This window comes from Piliocolobus tephrosceles, chromosome 16 (genome assembly GCF_002776525.5).
Source record: "Piliocolobus tephrosceles isolate RC106 chromosome 16, ASM277652v3, whole genome shotgun sequence".
Taxonomy (NCBI): Eukaryota; Metazoa; Chordata; class Mammalia; order Primates; family Cercopithecidae; genus Piliocolobus; species Piliocolobus tephrosceles.
This window is the reverse complement of record NC_045449.1, coordinates 55,996,491-56,011,753: the sequence shown is the minus strand read 5'-3', so window position 1 is coordinate 56,011,753 and position 15,263 is coordinate 55,996,491. Positions and strand designations below refer to the sequence as shown.

Sequence of the window (15,263 nt, the reverse complement as noted above, 5' to 3'; positions counted from 1 at the left end):
ACAGGGATGCCCTCTCTCACCACTCCTATTCAACATAGTGTTGGAAGTTCTGGCTAGGGCAATCAGGCAAGAGAAAGAAATCAAGGGTATTCAGTTAGGAAAAGAAGAAGTCAAATTGTCCCTGTTTGCAGATGACATGATTGTATATTTCGAAAACCCCATTGTCTCAGCCCGAAATCTCCTTAAGCTGTTAAAAAACTTCAGCAAAGTCTCAGGATACAAAATTAATGTGCAAAGATCACAAGCATTCTTATACACCAGTAACAATCAAACAGAGAGCCAAATCATGAATGAACTTCCATTCACAATTGCTTCAAAGAGAATAAAATACCTAGGAATCCAACTTACAAGGGATGTAAAGCACCTCTTCAAGGAGAACTACAAACCACTGCTCAGTGAAATAAAAGAGGACACTAACAAATGGAAGAACATACCATGTTCATGGATAGGAAGAATCAATATTGTGAAAATGGCCATACTGCCCAAGGTCATTTATAGATTCAATGCCATCCCCATCAAGCTACCAATGAGTTTCTTCACAGAATTGGAAAAAACTGCTTTAAAGTTCATATGGAACCAAAAAAGAGCCCACATTGCCAAGACAATCCTAAGTCAAAAGAACAAAGCTGGAGGCATCACGCTACCTGACTTCAAACTATCCTACAAGGCTACAGTAACCAAAACAGCATGGTACTGGTAGCAAAACAGAGATATAGACCAATGGAACAGAACAGAGTCCTCAGAAATAATACCACACATCTACAGACATCTGATCTTTGACAAACCTGAGAGAAACAAGAAATGGGGAAAGGATTCCCTATTTAATAAATGGTGCTGGGAAAATCGGCTAGCCATAAGTAGAAAGCTGAAACTGGATCCTTTCCTTACTCCTTATACGAAGATTAATTCAAGATGGATTAGAGACTTAAATGTTAGACCTAATACCATAAAAATCCTAGAAGAAAACCTAGGTAGTACCATTCAGGACATAGGCATGGGCAAGGACTTCATGTCTAAAACACCAAAAGCAACTGCAGCAAAAGCCAAAATTGACAAATGGGATCTAATTAAGACTAATTGATTCTGTTGCCTACAAGAAATACACTTCACCCATAAAGACACACACAGACTGAAAATAAGGGATAGAAAAAGATATTCCATGCCAATAAGAAACCTAAAAGAGCAGGAGTGGCTATACTTATGTCAGATAAAATAGATTTTTTTTTTTTTTGAGACGGAGTCTTGTTCTGTCGCCCAGGCTGGAGTGCAGTGGCCAGATCTCAGCTCGCTGCAAGCTCCACCTCCCGGGTTTACGCCATTCTCCTGCCTCAGCCTCCCGAGTAGCTGGGACTACAGGCCCCCGCCATCTCACCCGGCTAGTTTTTTGTATTTTTTAGTAGAGACGGGGTTTCACCATGTTAGCCAGGATGGTCTCAATCTCCTGACCTCGTGATCCGCCCATCTCGGCCTCCCAAAGTGCTGGGATTACAGGCTTGAGCCACCGCGCCCAGCCAAGAAAATAGATTTTAAGACAAAACTACAAGAAGAGACAAAGAAGGTCACTATATGATAATAAAGGGGTCCATTCAGCAGGAGGATATAATAATTTTAAATATATATGCACGCGACACTGGAGTATCCAGATGTACAAAGCAAATATTATTAGAGCTAAACAGAGAGATGGACTCCAATACAACAGTAACTGGAGACTTCAACACTTTTAGCATTGGACAGATCTTTTAGACAGAAAATCAACAAAGAAACACCGGATTTAGTCTACATTATAAAACAGATGGATCTAATAGATATTTACAGAACATTTCATCCAATGGCTGCAGAATACACATTCTTTCCTCAGCACATGGATCATTCTTAAGGACAGACCATATGTTAGGTCACAAAAGAAGTTTTTACAACATTTGAAAAATGGAAATAATAGCGAAGCTCTGACAACGATGGAATAAAATTAGAAATTCATAACAAGAATAATTTTGGAAAATGGATGAATACTTTGAAATTGAACAATATGCTTCTGAGTGACCATGGGTCAATGAAGAGATTAAGAAGAAAATTTAAAAATTTCCTGGCTGGGTGCACTGGCTCATGTCTGTAATCCCAGCACTTTGGGAGGCTGAGGCAGGCAGATCACTTGAGGTCAGGAGTTCGAGACCACCCTGACCAACATGGAGAAACTCCATCTCTACTAAAAATACAAAAATTAACTGGGCATGATGGTGCATGCCTGTAATCCCAGCTACTTGGGAGGTTGAGGCAGGAGAACCCCTTGAGCCCAGGAGATAGAGGTTGTGGTGAGCTGGGATCACACCATTGCATTCCAGCCTGGACAACAAGAATAAAACTCAGTCTCAAAAAAAAAAAAAATCTTGAAAAAAAATTATAATGGAAACACAACATACCACAACCTATGGGATACAGCAAAAGAAGTACTAAGAGTGAAGCTTATCACTATAAGTGCCACACCAAAAAAAGAAAAACTTCAAACAACCTAACAATGCATCTTAAAGAGTTAGAAAAGCAAGAGCAAATCAAACCCAAAATTAGTAGAAAAAAATAAATAATAAATATTAGAGCAGAAATAAATGAAATTGAAATGAAGAAAATTGAAATGAAGATCAATGAAACAAAAAGTTGTTTTTTTGAAAAGTTAAACATAATCAACAAACCTTTAGCAAGAGTAACTAAGAATAAAAGAGAAGAGGTCCAAATAAATACAATCAGAGATGAAAAAGAAGACATGACAACTGATACCAAAGAGATTCAAAGAATCATTAGTGGCTACTATGAGCAACAATATGGTAATACATTGGAAAATCTAGAAGGAATACACAAATTTCTAGACACACACAACCTACCAAGATTGAACCACAAAGAAATCCAAAATCTGAACACTCTAATAACAAGTAATGAGATCAAGCCATAATAAAAATTCTCCCAGCAAGGAACATCCCAGGATCTGATGTCTTCACTGCTAAATTCTACCAAACATTTAAAGAAGAACTAATACCAACCCTACTCAAACTATTCTGAAAAATAGAGAAGAAAATATATCCAAATTCATTCTACAAGGCCATCCAAATTCATTCTCCCTTCCCTTCCTTCTTTCCCTTGTTCCCTCTCTCCTTCCTTTCCTCCTCCAAATTCATTCTACAAGGCTATTATTACCCTGATATCAAAATCAGACAAAGACACATAAAAAAAGAAAACTACAGGCCAATATAGTTGATTACTACTGATGCAAAAATCCTCAACAAAAACAAATATATATAACACAATATTAGCAAGTGGAATTCAACAATACATTAAAAAGATCATTCATCATGACCATGTGGAATTTATTCCCGGGATGCAAAGATGGTTCAACATATGCAAATCAATTAATATGATACATCCTAACAGCAGACTAAAGGACAAAAACCATAAGATCATTTCAGCTGATGCTGAAAAAGCATTTGATAAAGTTCAAATCCCTTCATGATAAAAAGCCTCAAAAAACTTGAGATAGAAGAAACATACCTTAACATAATAAAAGCCATATATGACAGACCCACAGCTAGTATAATGCTGAATGAGGAAAAACTGAAAGCCTTTCCTCTAAGATTCAGAACATGACAACAAACATGCCCACTTCCACCATGGTTATTCAACACAGTACTGAAAGTCCTAGCTAGAGCAATTAGACAAGACAAATAAATAAAGGACATCCAAACTAGAAAGGAGAAAGTCAAATTATCTTGCTTGTGGATAATATGATCTCAGATTTGCAAAAACCTAAAGACTCCACCCAAAACTACTACAAGTGATAAATTCAGTAAAGCTGCAGGATACAAAATCAACGTACAAAAATCTGTAACATTTCTATATGCCAACAATGAACAAGCTGAAAAAGATATCCAAAAAATAATCCCATTTACACCAGCCACACATAAAATTAAACACCTAGGAATTAATCAAAGAAGTGAAAGATCTCTATAATGCAAACTATGAAACAATGATGAAGGGAACTGAACAGGACAACAACAAAAAAATGGAAAATCATTCCATGTTCACGAATTGGAAGAATCAATACAGTTAAAATGTCCATATTCCCCAAAGCCATCTACAGATTCAATTCAACAGAATTCCTATTCAAATACCAATGACATTCTTCACAGAAATAGAAAAAATGATCCTAAAATTTATATGGAACCACAAAAGACCCAGAATAGCCAAAGCTATCCTGAGCAAAAAGAACAAAACTGGAGGAAGCACATTACATGACTTCAAATTATACTATAGAGATACAGTAAGCAAAATGGCATGGTACCAGCATAGAAACAGACACAGAGACACACAGACTGTTTTTTTTTAATTAATGATTCAATCTCTACATGTCATAGGCCTGTTGATATTTCTTCTTGAGTGATTTTAGGTAATTTGTGTTTTGAGGAATTTCCCTATTTCATCTAGGTTATTATACTGTCACCATACAATTGTCATAACATGCTCTCATAAACGTTTTTATTTATGTAAGCTTGGTGGTAATGACCCCACTTTCATTTCTGATTTTAGTTATTTGTGTCTTTTCTCTTTTTTTCTTTGTCAGTCTGGTTAGTTTGTCAATTTTGTTGATCTTTTCAAAGAATTCAGTTTTGGTTTCATTAATCTCGCTATTGTTTTTCTATAAAATGTCTAAGTGTTATCTACCTTCACTTGATCTTTATTTGCTTCCTTGTACCAGCATTGCTTTTAGTTTGGTATTCCTTTTCTAGTTTCTCAAAGTGCAATGTTAGGTTATTGATTTGTGTTCTTTCGTCCTTTTTAATGTAGGCATTTACATCTATAAATTTCCCTCTGAGCATTGCCTTCACTGCATCCCACAGTTTTGGTATGTTGTGTTTTCATTTTCATTCATCTCTAAGTATTTTTAAATGTTTTTGTGCCTTGGTGGCAGTATATGGGGCCAACTCTGCAGGTGTGCAAAATGCAAGAAGTGTGGGGGTGTGGCTACCTCCACCTAGGTTTAAAGGCTGTTCCACAGAGTCTTGGGGACCAAGCAGAAAACTTTCATGGGGCGAAGCCACTGCAGAGAGCCCCCACTAAGGAATGAATGCCCAGTGGAGCCATGGGGGCAGGACTGCCATCCAAGACCGCAGACCAGTGGAGCTACCTGTGTGTAACTCCAGCCTGGGAGAGGCACAGGTATGTGACTTCAACATGGGAGAAATGCTGTGTGGGCTGCACCCAGCAAAGCCATGAACACAGGGTCACCTAGAAACTTTGGGGTCAAATCTCTGCCCCAGTATGTCTGGAAGGTGAGACACTGAATCAAATAAGATCATTCTCAAGCCTTAAGACTTAATGTTCTTTGACCTGTTGGGTTTTGAATTTACTTGGGACTAATTTCCCTCCTTCTCTACTTCCCTCTCTTCCTTCTTTATTTCCCTCCCTCCCTTCCTTCTCCTTTCCCTTCCTTCTTTCTTTCCCTCGTTCCCTCTCTCCTTCCTTTCCTCATTCCCTTCCTCTTTCCCTCCTTCCTTCCTTCCCTCCATCCTTCCTTCCTTTCTTCCCCCTCTCTCTCTCCCTTACTGTCTCCCCCTCTCCTCCCTTCCTTCCTTCTTCTCCTCTTTAGCATGGCAATATATATCCTATGGTTATTATATTTTAAAAGCACATAGTTTGTTTGATTTCATAGGTTCACAGCCAGAGGAAAATTTTCCTAAGGATAAATTATACCCTGAGTCTCACCCATACCACCACACTTAGATGATATTTAGATGTGACTCTGGACTTTAGAGTTGGTGCTGGAACAAGTTAAGACTTTGGGGGCTATTGGGATGGGATGAATGTATTTTTGGGAGATCAGGAGTAGAATGTTATGGTCTGAATATTGCTGTCAACTCAAAATTCATATGTGGAAACTTAACTCCAAAAGCGATATTATTAAGAGGTAGAATCTCTGGCAGGTGATTATATCATGAGGGCTCTGTCCTCCACGGGACAGGGATTACTGCCCTTATGAAACATCTTGAGGGAGCAAGTTTGCTTCTTCTGCCCCTTCCACCATGCAAGGACACAGCAAGAAGGTTCTATCTTTGAAGCAGAAAGTGAGCCCTCTCCAAACACCAAATCTGTCAATGCCTTGATCTTGGATTTCCTAGCCTCTGAAACTGTGATAAATGAATTTCTATTGTTTATAAATTAGGCAGTTTTAGGTATTTTTGATCTTGGATTTCCTAGCCTTTGAAACTGTGAGAAATGAATTTTTATTGTTTATAAATTAGCCAGTTTTAGGTATTTTTGTTATAGCAACATGAATGGGTTAACACACATACAGACCATCGATCCCAATCTGAAGAAGTTCAAAGGCAAAAGTTGCTCCTGCCCCATCCATGATGATAACTTCTTACAAGTACCTGTAATTCTCTAGTTGTTTTCTCTTGCTATATAAGTATGCTTGGCCAGTTTGGGGCATATTAGAGGTGCCAAGGATTATGTTTACTCAGGAGCATCACTCAACCATTGATTAGTGGGAAGTGGTCCTCCTTTATTTTTCTTTAAGTCCTTGGACATAATTGTAATAGCTGCTTGAAAGTCTTTGCTAAGTCCAACATCTGAGCTATATCCAACTATGTATCTGGTGATTCTTCTTTTTTCTTTATTTGACTATAATACTTTTCTGTTTCATATCTATCTAGTAATATTTATTATATGCTGGATGTTGTGATTAATATCTCATAAGACTCTGGATTCTGTTCCATTCCTCTGAAGCATCTTGAATTTTATTCCAACAGGCAGTTCCATACAGGTGACCCTGAATTAGTGTAGGTTTGATTTTGCACATTGTAACAATTGATCTAAAACAGTGCTGTCAAATAGACCTTTCTGTGATGATGGAAATGTTCTACCTCTGCACTAATACAATAGGACTAGTCAGGTATGACTATTTAGCACTTGAAAAATGGCTAGTGTGACTAGAGAACTAAATTTCTAGTATTATTTAATTTAAATTCATTTAAATTTAAATGACTGCATGTTGCTAATGGCTACCATATTGGACAGTGCAGATCTAGAATAATCCTTACTCCAGGATGTGGTATTTACTTCAGAGGTATAGCCTTTCTGGTTTCTCAGCTACTTGTCCAAGGTGTTAACGAGGTTTCTTCACTCTAGCTAGACTGACAAGTCCACTAGCATTGCTTTACCTCTAATGTCATTATCTTCCTCATGAATTAACTCCTTTATCATGCTGCAATGTGCTGGCTTATCTTGCTATAATCTCTGCCTAGCTTGGTATTAATTATACCAGCTTTATTTTCATTTGTGTTTGTATTATGTATTCATCCTTTTGCTTGCAACTTTTCTCTGTATTTATATTTAAGATGTGTCTCGTGTAAGTAGTATATATTATTTTTAATCTAGACTCACAATCTTTGTTTTAATTTGAATATTTATTGCATTTACATTTATCATAATTAATATTATATTTTAGTTAAATCAACATTTACTATTGCTTTATTTGCCAACTTGTTATGCTTTCATCCTCTCTTTTTAAATTTACTTCTTCCTTTCTCTTGACTTATTTTTATTTTTCCATTATTCCCTCTATTAGCTTGTTGGTTACACAGTTGGCCCTCCACATCTCTGGGTTCCACATTTACAGATTCAACCAACCACAGGCAAAAAATATTTTTTTAAATGGGTGGTATCTGTACTGAACACATAGCATTTACATTGTATTAGGTATCATAAGTAATTTAGAGATGATTTAAAATGTATGGGAGGACATGTATAGGTTACATGCAACTACTATATCATTTCATATAAAGGACTTGAGCACCCATGGATTTTTGTATCTGTGGGAGGTCCAGGGACCAATCCCCCACAAATATCAAGGAATGACTATATATATATATATATATTTTTAAATATTCTTTGAGTAGTTATCCAAGTTTATGAGACACATCCTTGATTTTTAAAAATGTAATATTAATTAAAGATTTTGCCACATCCCAGGTTAGTCTATTTAACCCACCTCTTATATCTCCTTTTGTGATTTGATGACTTTTTGTGCTGGTATGCTTTTATTCCTTACTTTTAATATTCTGCATATCTGCTATAGGGTTTTTTCCTTTGTGATTACCATGCGGCTTAAATAAAACATCCTATAACATCCTATTTTAAGTTGATGACAACTTAACTTCAGTCATATACGAAGGGCTGAGTATGGTGGCTCATGCCTGTAATCCCAGCACTTTGAGAGGCTAAGGAGGGCAGATTGCTGGAGCCCAGGAATTCAAGACCAGCCTGGGTAACATGGTGAAACTCTGTCTTTATAAAAAATACAAAAATATTAGCCAAGTGTGGTGGTATGCACTTGTAGTCCCAGCTACTTTGGAGGCTGAGGTGGGAGGATTGCTTTGAGTCCAGGAGGGTTCTTGGTTGCAGTGAGCTGAGATCACACCGCTGAACTCCAGCCTGGGCAACAGTAAAGAAAAAGACTCTATACTTTTACTTTCTCCTCATTACATTTTAGATTATTGATATGGTTTATACATTTTTGTATTGTGTGCCCATTAACAAATTATTATAATAATTTTTAATACACTTATCTTTTATACTAGTGTTGAAAGTGATTTATCTGCCACCATTAGAATATTAGAAAATTCCAGATTTGTCTAAATATATTTACTTTTATTAGTGAGTTTTATACATTCATATGTTTTTATGTTGTTAATTAGCATCCTTACATTTTAGCTTGAAGCACTCCCTTAAGTATTTCTTGTAGGGCAGTAAACTAGTAATAATAAGCTCCCTCAGCTTTTGTTTATATGGGAAAGTGTTTCTGTCTCCTTCATTCCTGAAGGACAGCTTTGCCAGATACAGTATTCTTGGTTAGCAGATTTTTTTTCTCTCCATAATTTGAATATATAATCCCATTATGTTCTTGCCTACAAGATTTCTGCTGAGAAATCCATTGTCAGTCTTACAAGAGGGTCCCTTGTACATGATAATTCACTTTTCTTTTGATGCTTTCAAAATTCTTTTTCTTTGGCTTTTAACAATTTAATTATAATATGTCTTGATGTAAACCTCTTCAAATTCAACCTATTTGCTGACCATTAGGATTCAGGAAGCCACTGGCTGGGCTCTCCAGTTGGGCATGGCCACCAGCAGAATGCAGTGCCATCACCAAGGTCAGCACACTGGTTACTGTGAACCATGTCCCCCTTTTTCTGTTCCTATGTGACCCCAGGTTGTCTAGCCCTGCCAATTCCCCCATTGTTCCCCATGAGGCAAGACAAAAATAGTCTCATCTAAAATTGCCTAGAACACTGAGGAAGCTTGATGTTCACCTTAGGATCACTTTTTACACTAGAGAAACCATTGGCTTGGGGATCCCTTTTGGTGTGGTGCCGTGCTACAACAAAATGAAACCTCTCCTCTCACCCTTCTGATACAGCTTTCCTCCATTTTTACGTGCCAAGGGGGTGCTTTTTAGCCTCAATCTCAGGTTCTGAGATTTTAACAAAGGCATTCTTGTCTGTGGATAGTTGATAATCAGTGTTTCTGTGAGGTGAACTAGAGTAGGGACCTCCTATTCTGCCATCTTGCTGATGTCACTCTCCCATATATTTAACATCTAACTACATGTCTTTAACTAGTATATCAATAGTACTGAAAAATGAAGCAATGATTTGATAAAGATATATTTTGGGGAATGAGCTTACCATAGGGCAACGGTGAAACAGTATGCAACCCATGGCAAAGTTATAACTAAATGACATGCAAATCATGTGAACAAACATTTTTATACATAAGAGAGAGCATTCAGTAAAATGTTCCTAGGGAATGCTGTTTTGTCTCATTGGACTGTGTCTAGCTTAATATATTCTGTTTTGGTTCCTTTAAATTAGAGATTACTTTGTGATTTACCACACTTCAATTCTAATTCAGTTTTTCCTTCAAGACAGGCAATTCTGTCCTTGATTCATGAAATTTGATTCAAGAATTTGAAAATCCATGCCTAAAAATAAGTAGGGAAAATGTACATATCGGCTGAAACTCTGGTAGCTCTAGTTCCTATGAAAACTGTTGATTTGACTAAGGCCCTAGCAACTTCTCAGCTACTCTTGGTACACTAAGAATTGTTTACATTAGGCCCCATAAAGCCAAAGACTATGTCTATTTTTGCTTACCACTGTATCTCTGGCACTTAGCATAGCACCTGATATATAGTGCTTAGTAAAAAATTGTTAAACAAATGAATGAGTGAATGAATGAAAAATTTAAAAGTACCAACTTTAGATTAATATATTAAGAGAAAAAAATCATTCTCATCTAAGCCAAATAAGAACTATCAAAAATATCAGCCAAAATTCTCTTCAGGGTGCAAAGCTATTAAAAATCCAAATTCTCTTGAGGGTGCAAAGCTATTAAGTTTCTCACCATTCACTGGTAGATTTGGGGTTAGATCATTAAGTTCCTCAGCTGTGAGTTTGAATGCCATGTTTCCGAGTATACTGTCAATGTCATGAACATTGACTTGCAACTCTATAAAAGAGGAAGACATGAAGAAATTGAAACAAAAGTAAAAATGTAATAAATATCAACTTTTATGTATCATGATTATCAATTTCATTATAAAGAAGAGCCCAGGGACACTTAAGTATTTAAAGAGGGCCATTAATGAACTAAAATCAATCTATTCATTTACATCCAATATCCAAAATGAGCCCACATAAATAGCATGTTGAAAGTTGATAAACCACTCAGTTTATTTATAGCAGAAAAATAGCAAATTTTAAAATAGTTTTTAATATAAGTATCCATACAACTAAGGTTCCATTTGCTCACTGTATCTCAAGATATATTAGCTTCTCTAAAATTTTGATACCTAGAACTAAATTTTATTACTTCCACAGCCAAAATTGAGAAAAATCTAAGACAGGTAGAATAACTTTAAAAATAAAACACAGGAAATTATTAAACCAATGTGAACATGTATATGTATTAAAAATAATTATGAAGATATATGTGAGTTTGATAGCAAATTTCGTGGTGAGGAAGAAACAAAAGCATAACACAAGTACCTCAATTAATCTTCTTTCTCAATTTGCATATCACTTACCTTTTATCCCTTTCACACAATTCAGCAACCTATTCTTATATATTTTTCCATTAGCTGAAAGAAAATACGTAATTTACATCATATGGAAAATAACTATATATGCAATAGCAATATAAAAATCTCTAAGTTCAGAAAGACAGACCATAAAATAATTTGCTCTTAAAATTTACTTAATATCTTCTAAAATAATAAAATTAAAATGTAGACAAAATTGTTAATATGGTAAATCTGTCAATTCCTTAGCATCTGAGAAAATTATCAATATCAACTAGGATAAAGCAAAAAAAGTACACCTTTTCTGACTTTACTCTTTTTTTTTTTTTTTTTTTTTGAGACGGAGTCTCGCTCTGCCACCCAGGCTGGAGTGCAGTGGCCAGATCTCAGCTCACTGCAAGCTCCGCCTCCCGGGTTTACGCCATTCTCCTGCCTCAGCCTCCCGAGTAGCTGGGACTACAGGCGCCCGCCACGTCGCCCGGCTAGTTTTTTGTATTTTTTAGTAGAGATGGGGTTTCACCCTGTTAGCCAGGATGGTCTCGATCTCCTGACCTCGTGATCCGCCCGTCTCGGCCTCCCAAAGTGCTGGGATTACAGGCTTGAGCCACCGCGCCCGGCCTGACTTTACTCTTTTTTTCTCCACAGCTCCTATACATTTATACATTTCTCCTCCTCCTCCTCTTCCATCTCTTCCTCCTGTTTCCTATAGGTCTTAACTCAACACATCTCAATAGAATGAAAGATAACCATCAATATTAATTCCTTAGCCCTGATGACAAGATTTGTGGTTATGTGTATTTTATTAGACAATTTTTGTATTCCTAAATATTAAAAATAGTTACCTATGAAATTATGAATATTTAAAATCCCTAATTTATAAACAATGTACAACAAACATAGGTTGTTGGATAATATAATTTTGAGGATATATTCCTATTTCAAGACTCTGCTGATATGTGTAATGTGGAATAACTCCCTTGATGACTACACCAACTCGCCTGAAAACTACTATTTGAAATGCCCACCATCAATTGGAAGTAATTTCTCTAGCTCCAAGTGTTCTCTAGATGTGAGCTCTATCCCCATATTTTGCAGGACATTTTCCAGGTCATTGAAGTCAACTTCTCCTCCTTCAAAACAAAAAACATAGAGAAAAATAAAAATTTTGAAAATATTGTAATTTAAAATTATGAAAGCAGAATTAAGGCAAATAATGGTATTTGTTAAACAATAAGCAGTCAATTGCAGATACAGAGAATGAATAGTATTCCTTCAACCCTAGTAAATGAAGTGTTCCCACAGTGATGGTTATAAAATAATATTGTACACAGTTATATAAAGCTTATGCCATTTTAAATTAGCATAATGGCAAAGACAATTGGTACAAATAAATGCGTTATCTAGTGTAGGGAATTAAACTGGAAATCAATAGTAAAGGATTACTAAGAAAACTCCCATATATTTGGAAATCAGTAAGTGCATTTTTAAATAATTCATGTGTCAAAAAACAAATCCTACAAAGTTAGAATATATCTTGACAATGATAATATTACATATTAAAACTTGTGAAATAAGGTAAAGATGTGCTGACAGGGGAATTTAGTCTTAAATACATATGCTAAAAAAGATAAAAAGACCAATAATCTAAGATTCCATCTCAAAAAGTTAGAGAAAAATAGCAAATTAAACCTCTCAAAAGTAGAAGAAAATAAATAATAAAGACAAAAGCAGGAATTACAGAAACAAAAAACAAACCTTACATGGAGAGATTGAACACAGAATAAAAGTTGTGTCTTGGAACAAAACACAACAAAGTTGATAGATACCTGTACTAAGATTGACAAAGGAAAAAAAGGAGAAAACATAACCAATGACAAATGAGACCACTACAGTTCCTACAGATACCTAAAAGATAATAGGAGGATATTATAAACATTATGTAATTAGTTTGAATATTTAAAAAAGGTATAAAGTCCTAGAAAAACATAACTCAGCAATAATGCTATATATAGATATAAATATATACCATTCACAATTACATACAAAGTAAAAAAGACCTAGGAGTAAATCTAACAAAAAAGAAAAATCAAGTTGACCAAAATAAACTTAGTGATGAACCATTTTTAATGATGTGCCACCAACTTGAATTGGCTTGTGACAACTGATTGTTAAATATTCAGGAGTTTTGTGAACTTGATTCTAAATGGTTTACTGGAAATCAGCCATGGTGAGACAATTTACATCATGGAAGTTGAAAAATGCTACAAATCAAGTGGTGGTGTTTTACAGAGAGCCATTTTACCAGCATATCATTTATTGTCATTAATTGAAAAACTTATAAATACATCCATTCTCTATAAATTGATCTGGACTCATAGGCTGTGGCAAGACGGCTGAATAGGAAAAGCTCCAGTCTGCAGCTCCCAGTGAGACCAATGCAGAAGGTGGGTGATTTCTGCATTTCCAACTGAGGTACCTGGTTCATCTCATTGAGACTGGCTAGACAGTGGGTGCAGCCTATGGAGCAGGAGCAGAAGCAGGGTAGGGCGTCTCATCACCTGGGAAATGCAAGGAGCTGGGGAACTCCCTCCCCTAGCCAAGGGACTGTGCCATAAGGGACCGTGCTATCCAGCACAGATACTAAGCTTTTCCCATGGTTTTTGCAACTCATAGACCAGGAGGTTCCCTTGTGTGCCTACACCACCAGGGCCCTGGGTTTCAAGCACAAAACTGGGTGGCTGTTCAGGCAGATACTGAGCTAGCTGCAGGAATTTTTTTTTGTACTCCAGTGGTGCCTGGAACCCCAGCAAGACAGAACCGTTCACTCCCCTGGAACGGGGGCTGAAGCCAGGGAGCCAAGTGGTCTCGTTCAGCGGGTACCACTTCCATGGAGCCCAGCAAGCTAAGAACCACTGGCTTGAAATTCTCACTGCCAGCACAGCAGTTTGAAGTCAGCCTGGGATGACCGAGCTTGGTGGGGGGAGGGGCATCTGCCATTACTGAGGCTTGAGTAGGCAGTTTTCCCCTAACAGTGTTAACTCTGACTGTGCAGAACTCACTGCAGCACAGCAAAGCCCCTGGGGCTAGATTGCCTCTCTAGATGCCGCCTCACTTGGCAAGGCATATCTGAAAGAAAGGCAGCAGCCCCAGTCAGGGGCTTATAGATAAAACTCCCATCTCCCTGGGACAGAGCACCTGGGGGAAGGGACAGCTGTGGGCACAGCTTCAGCAGGCTTAAATGTTCCTGTCTGTTGGCTCTAACAAGAACAGTGGATCTCCCAGGACAGCACTCGAGCTTGGCTAAGGAGCAGACTGCCTTCTCAAATGGGCCCCTGACCCCTATGCCTCCTGACTGTGAGACACCTCCCAGCAGGGGTCGACAGACCTCATACAGGAGAGCTCTGGCCAGCATCAGGTGGGTGCCTCTCTGGGACGAAGCTTCCAGAGGAAGTAGCAGGCAGCAATGTTTGCACTGGTGATACCCAGGCAAACAGGGTCTGAAGTGGACCTCCAGCAAACTCCAGCAGACATGCAGAAGAGGGGCCTAACTGTTAGAAGCAAAACTAACAAACAGAAAGCAATAACATAAACATCAACACAAAGGACACAAACAGGAAAACCCCATCCAAAAACCATCGGCATCAAAAATCAAAGGTAGATAAATCCACAAAGATGAGGAAAAACCAACGCAAAAATGCTGAAAATTCCAAAAACCAGAATGCCTCTTCTCCTCCAAATGATCGCAACTACTCTCCAGCAAGGGCACAAAACTGGACAGAGAATGAATTTGACGAATTGACAGAAGTAGGCTTCAGGAGGTAGGTAATAACAAACTCCTCCAAGCTAAAGGAGCATGTTCTAACCCAATGCAAGGAAGCTAAGAATCTTGATAAAAGGTTACAGGAACTGCTGACTAGAATAACCAGTTTAGAGAAGAACATAAATGACCTGATGGAGCTGAAAAACACAGCATGAGAACTTCATGACACATACACAAGTATCAATAGCCAAATCGATCAAACAGAAGAAAGGATATCAGAGATGGAAGATCAACTTAATGAAATAAAGCGTAAAGACAATATTAGAGAAAAAAGAATGAAAAGGGATGAACAAAGCCTCCAAGAAATACAGGACTATTTGA

General features: G+C 37.3%; 1 protein-coding gene across 1 annotated transcript in view; it reads right to left on the bottom strand.

Annotated features, from left to right (window-relative positions):
- LOC111526559 (EF-hand calcium-binding domain-containing protein 13-like) overlaps window positions 1–15,263 on the bottom strand; it is a 128,989-nt gene that overhangs the window by 98,704 nt on the left and 15,022 nt on the right. Inside the window, exons 4-6 of the mRNA XM_026448077.1 lie at window positions 12,148–12,252; window positions 11,129–11,182; window positions 10,447–10,551 (exon numbers count right to left, since the gene is read on the bottom strand). Of these exons, the coding sequence (XP_026303862.1) occupies window positions 10,447–10,551; window positions 11,129–11,182; window positions 12,148–12,252 (264 nt within the window). The remainder of the gene's footprint in view (window positions 1–10,446; window positions 10,552–11,128; window positions 11,183–12,147; window positions 12,253–15,263) is intronic.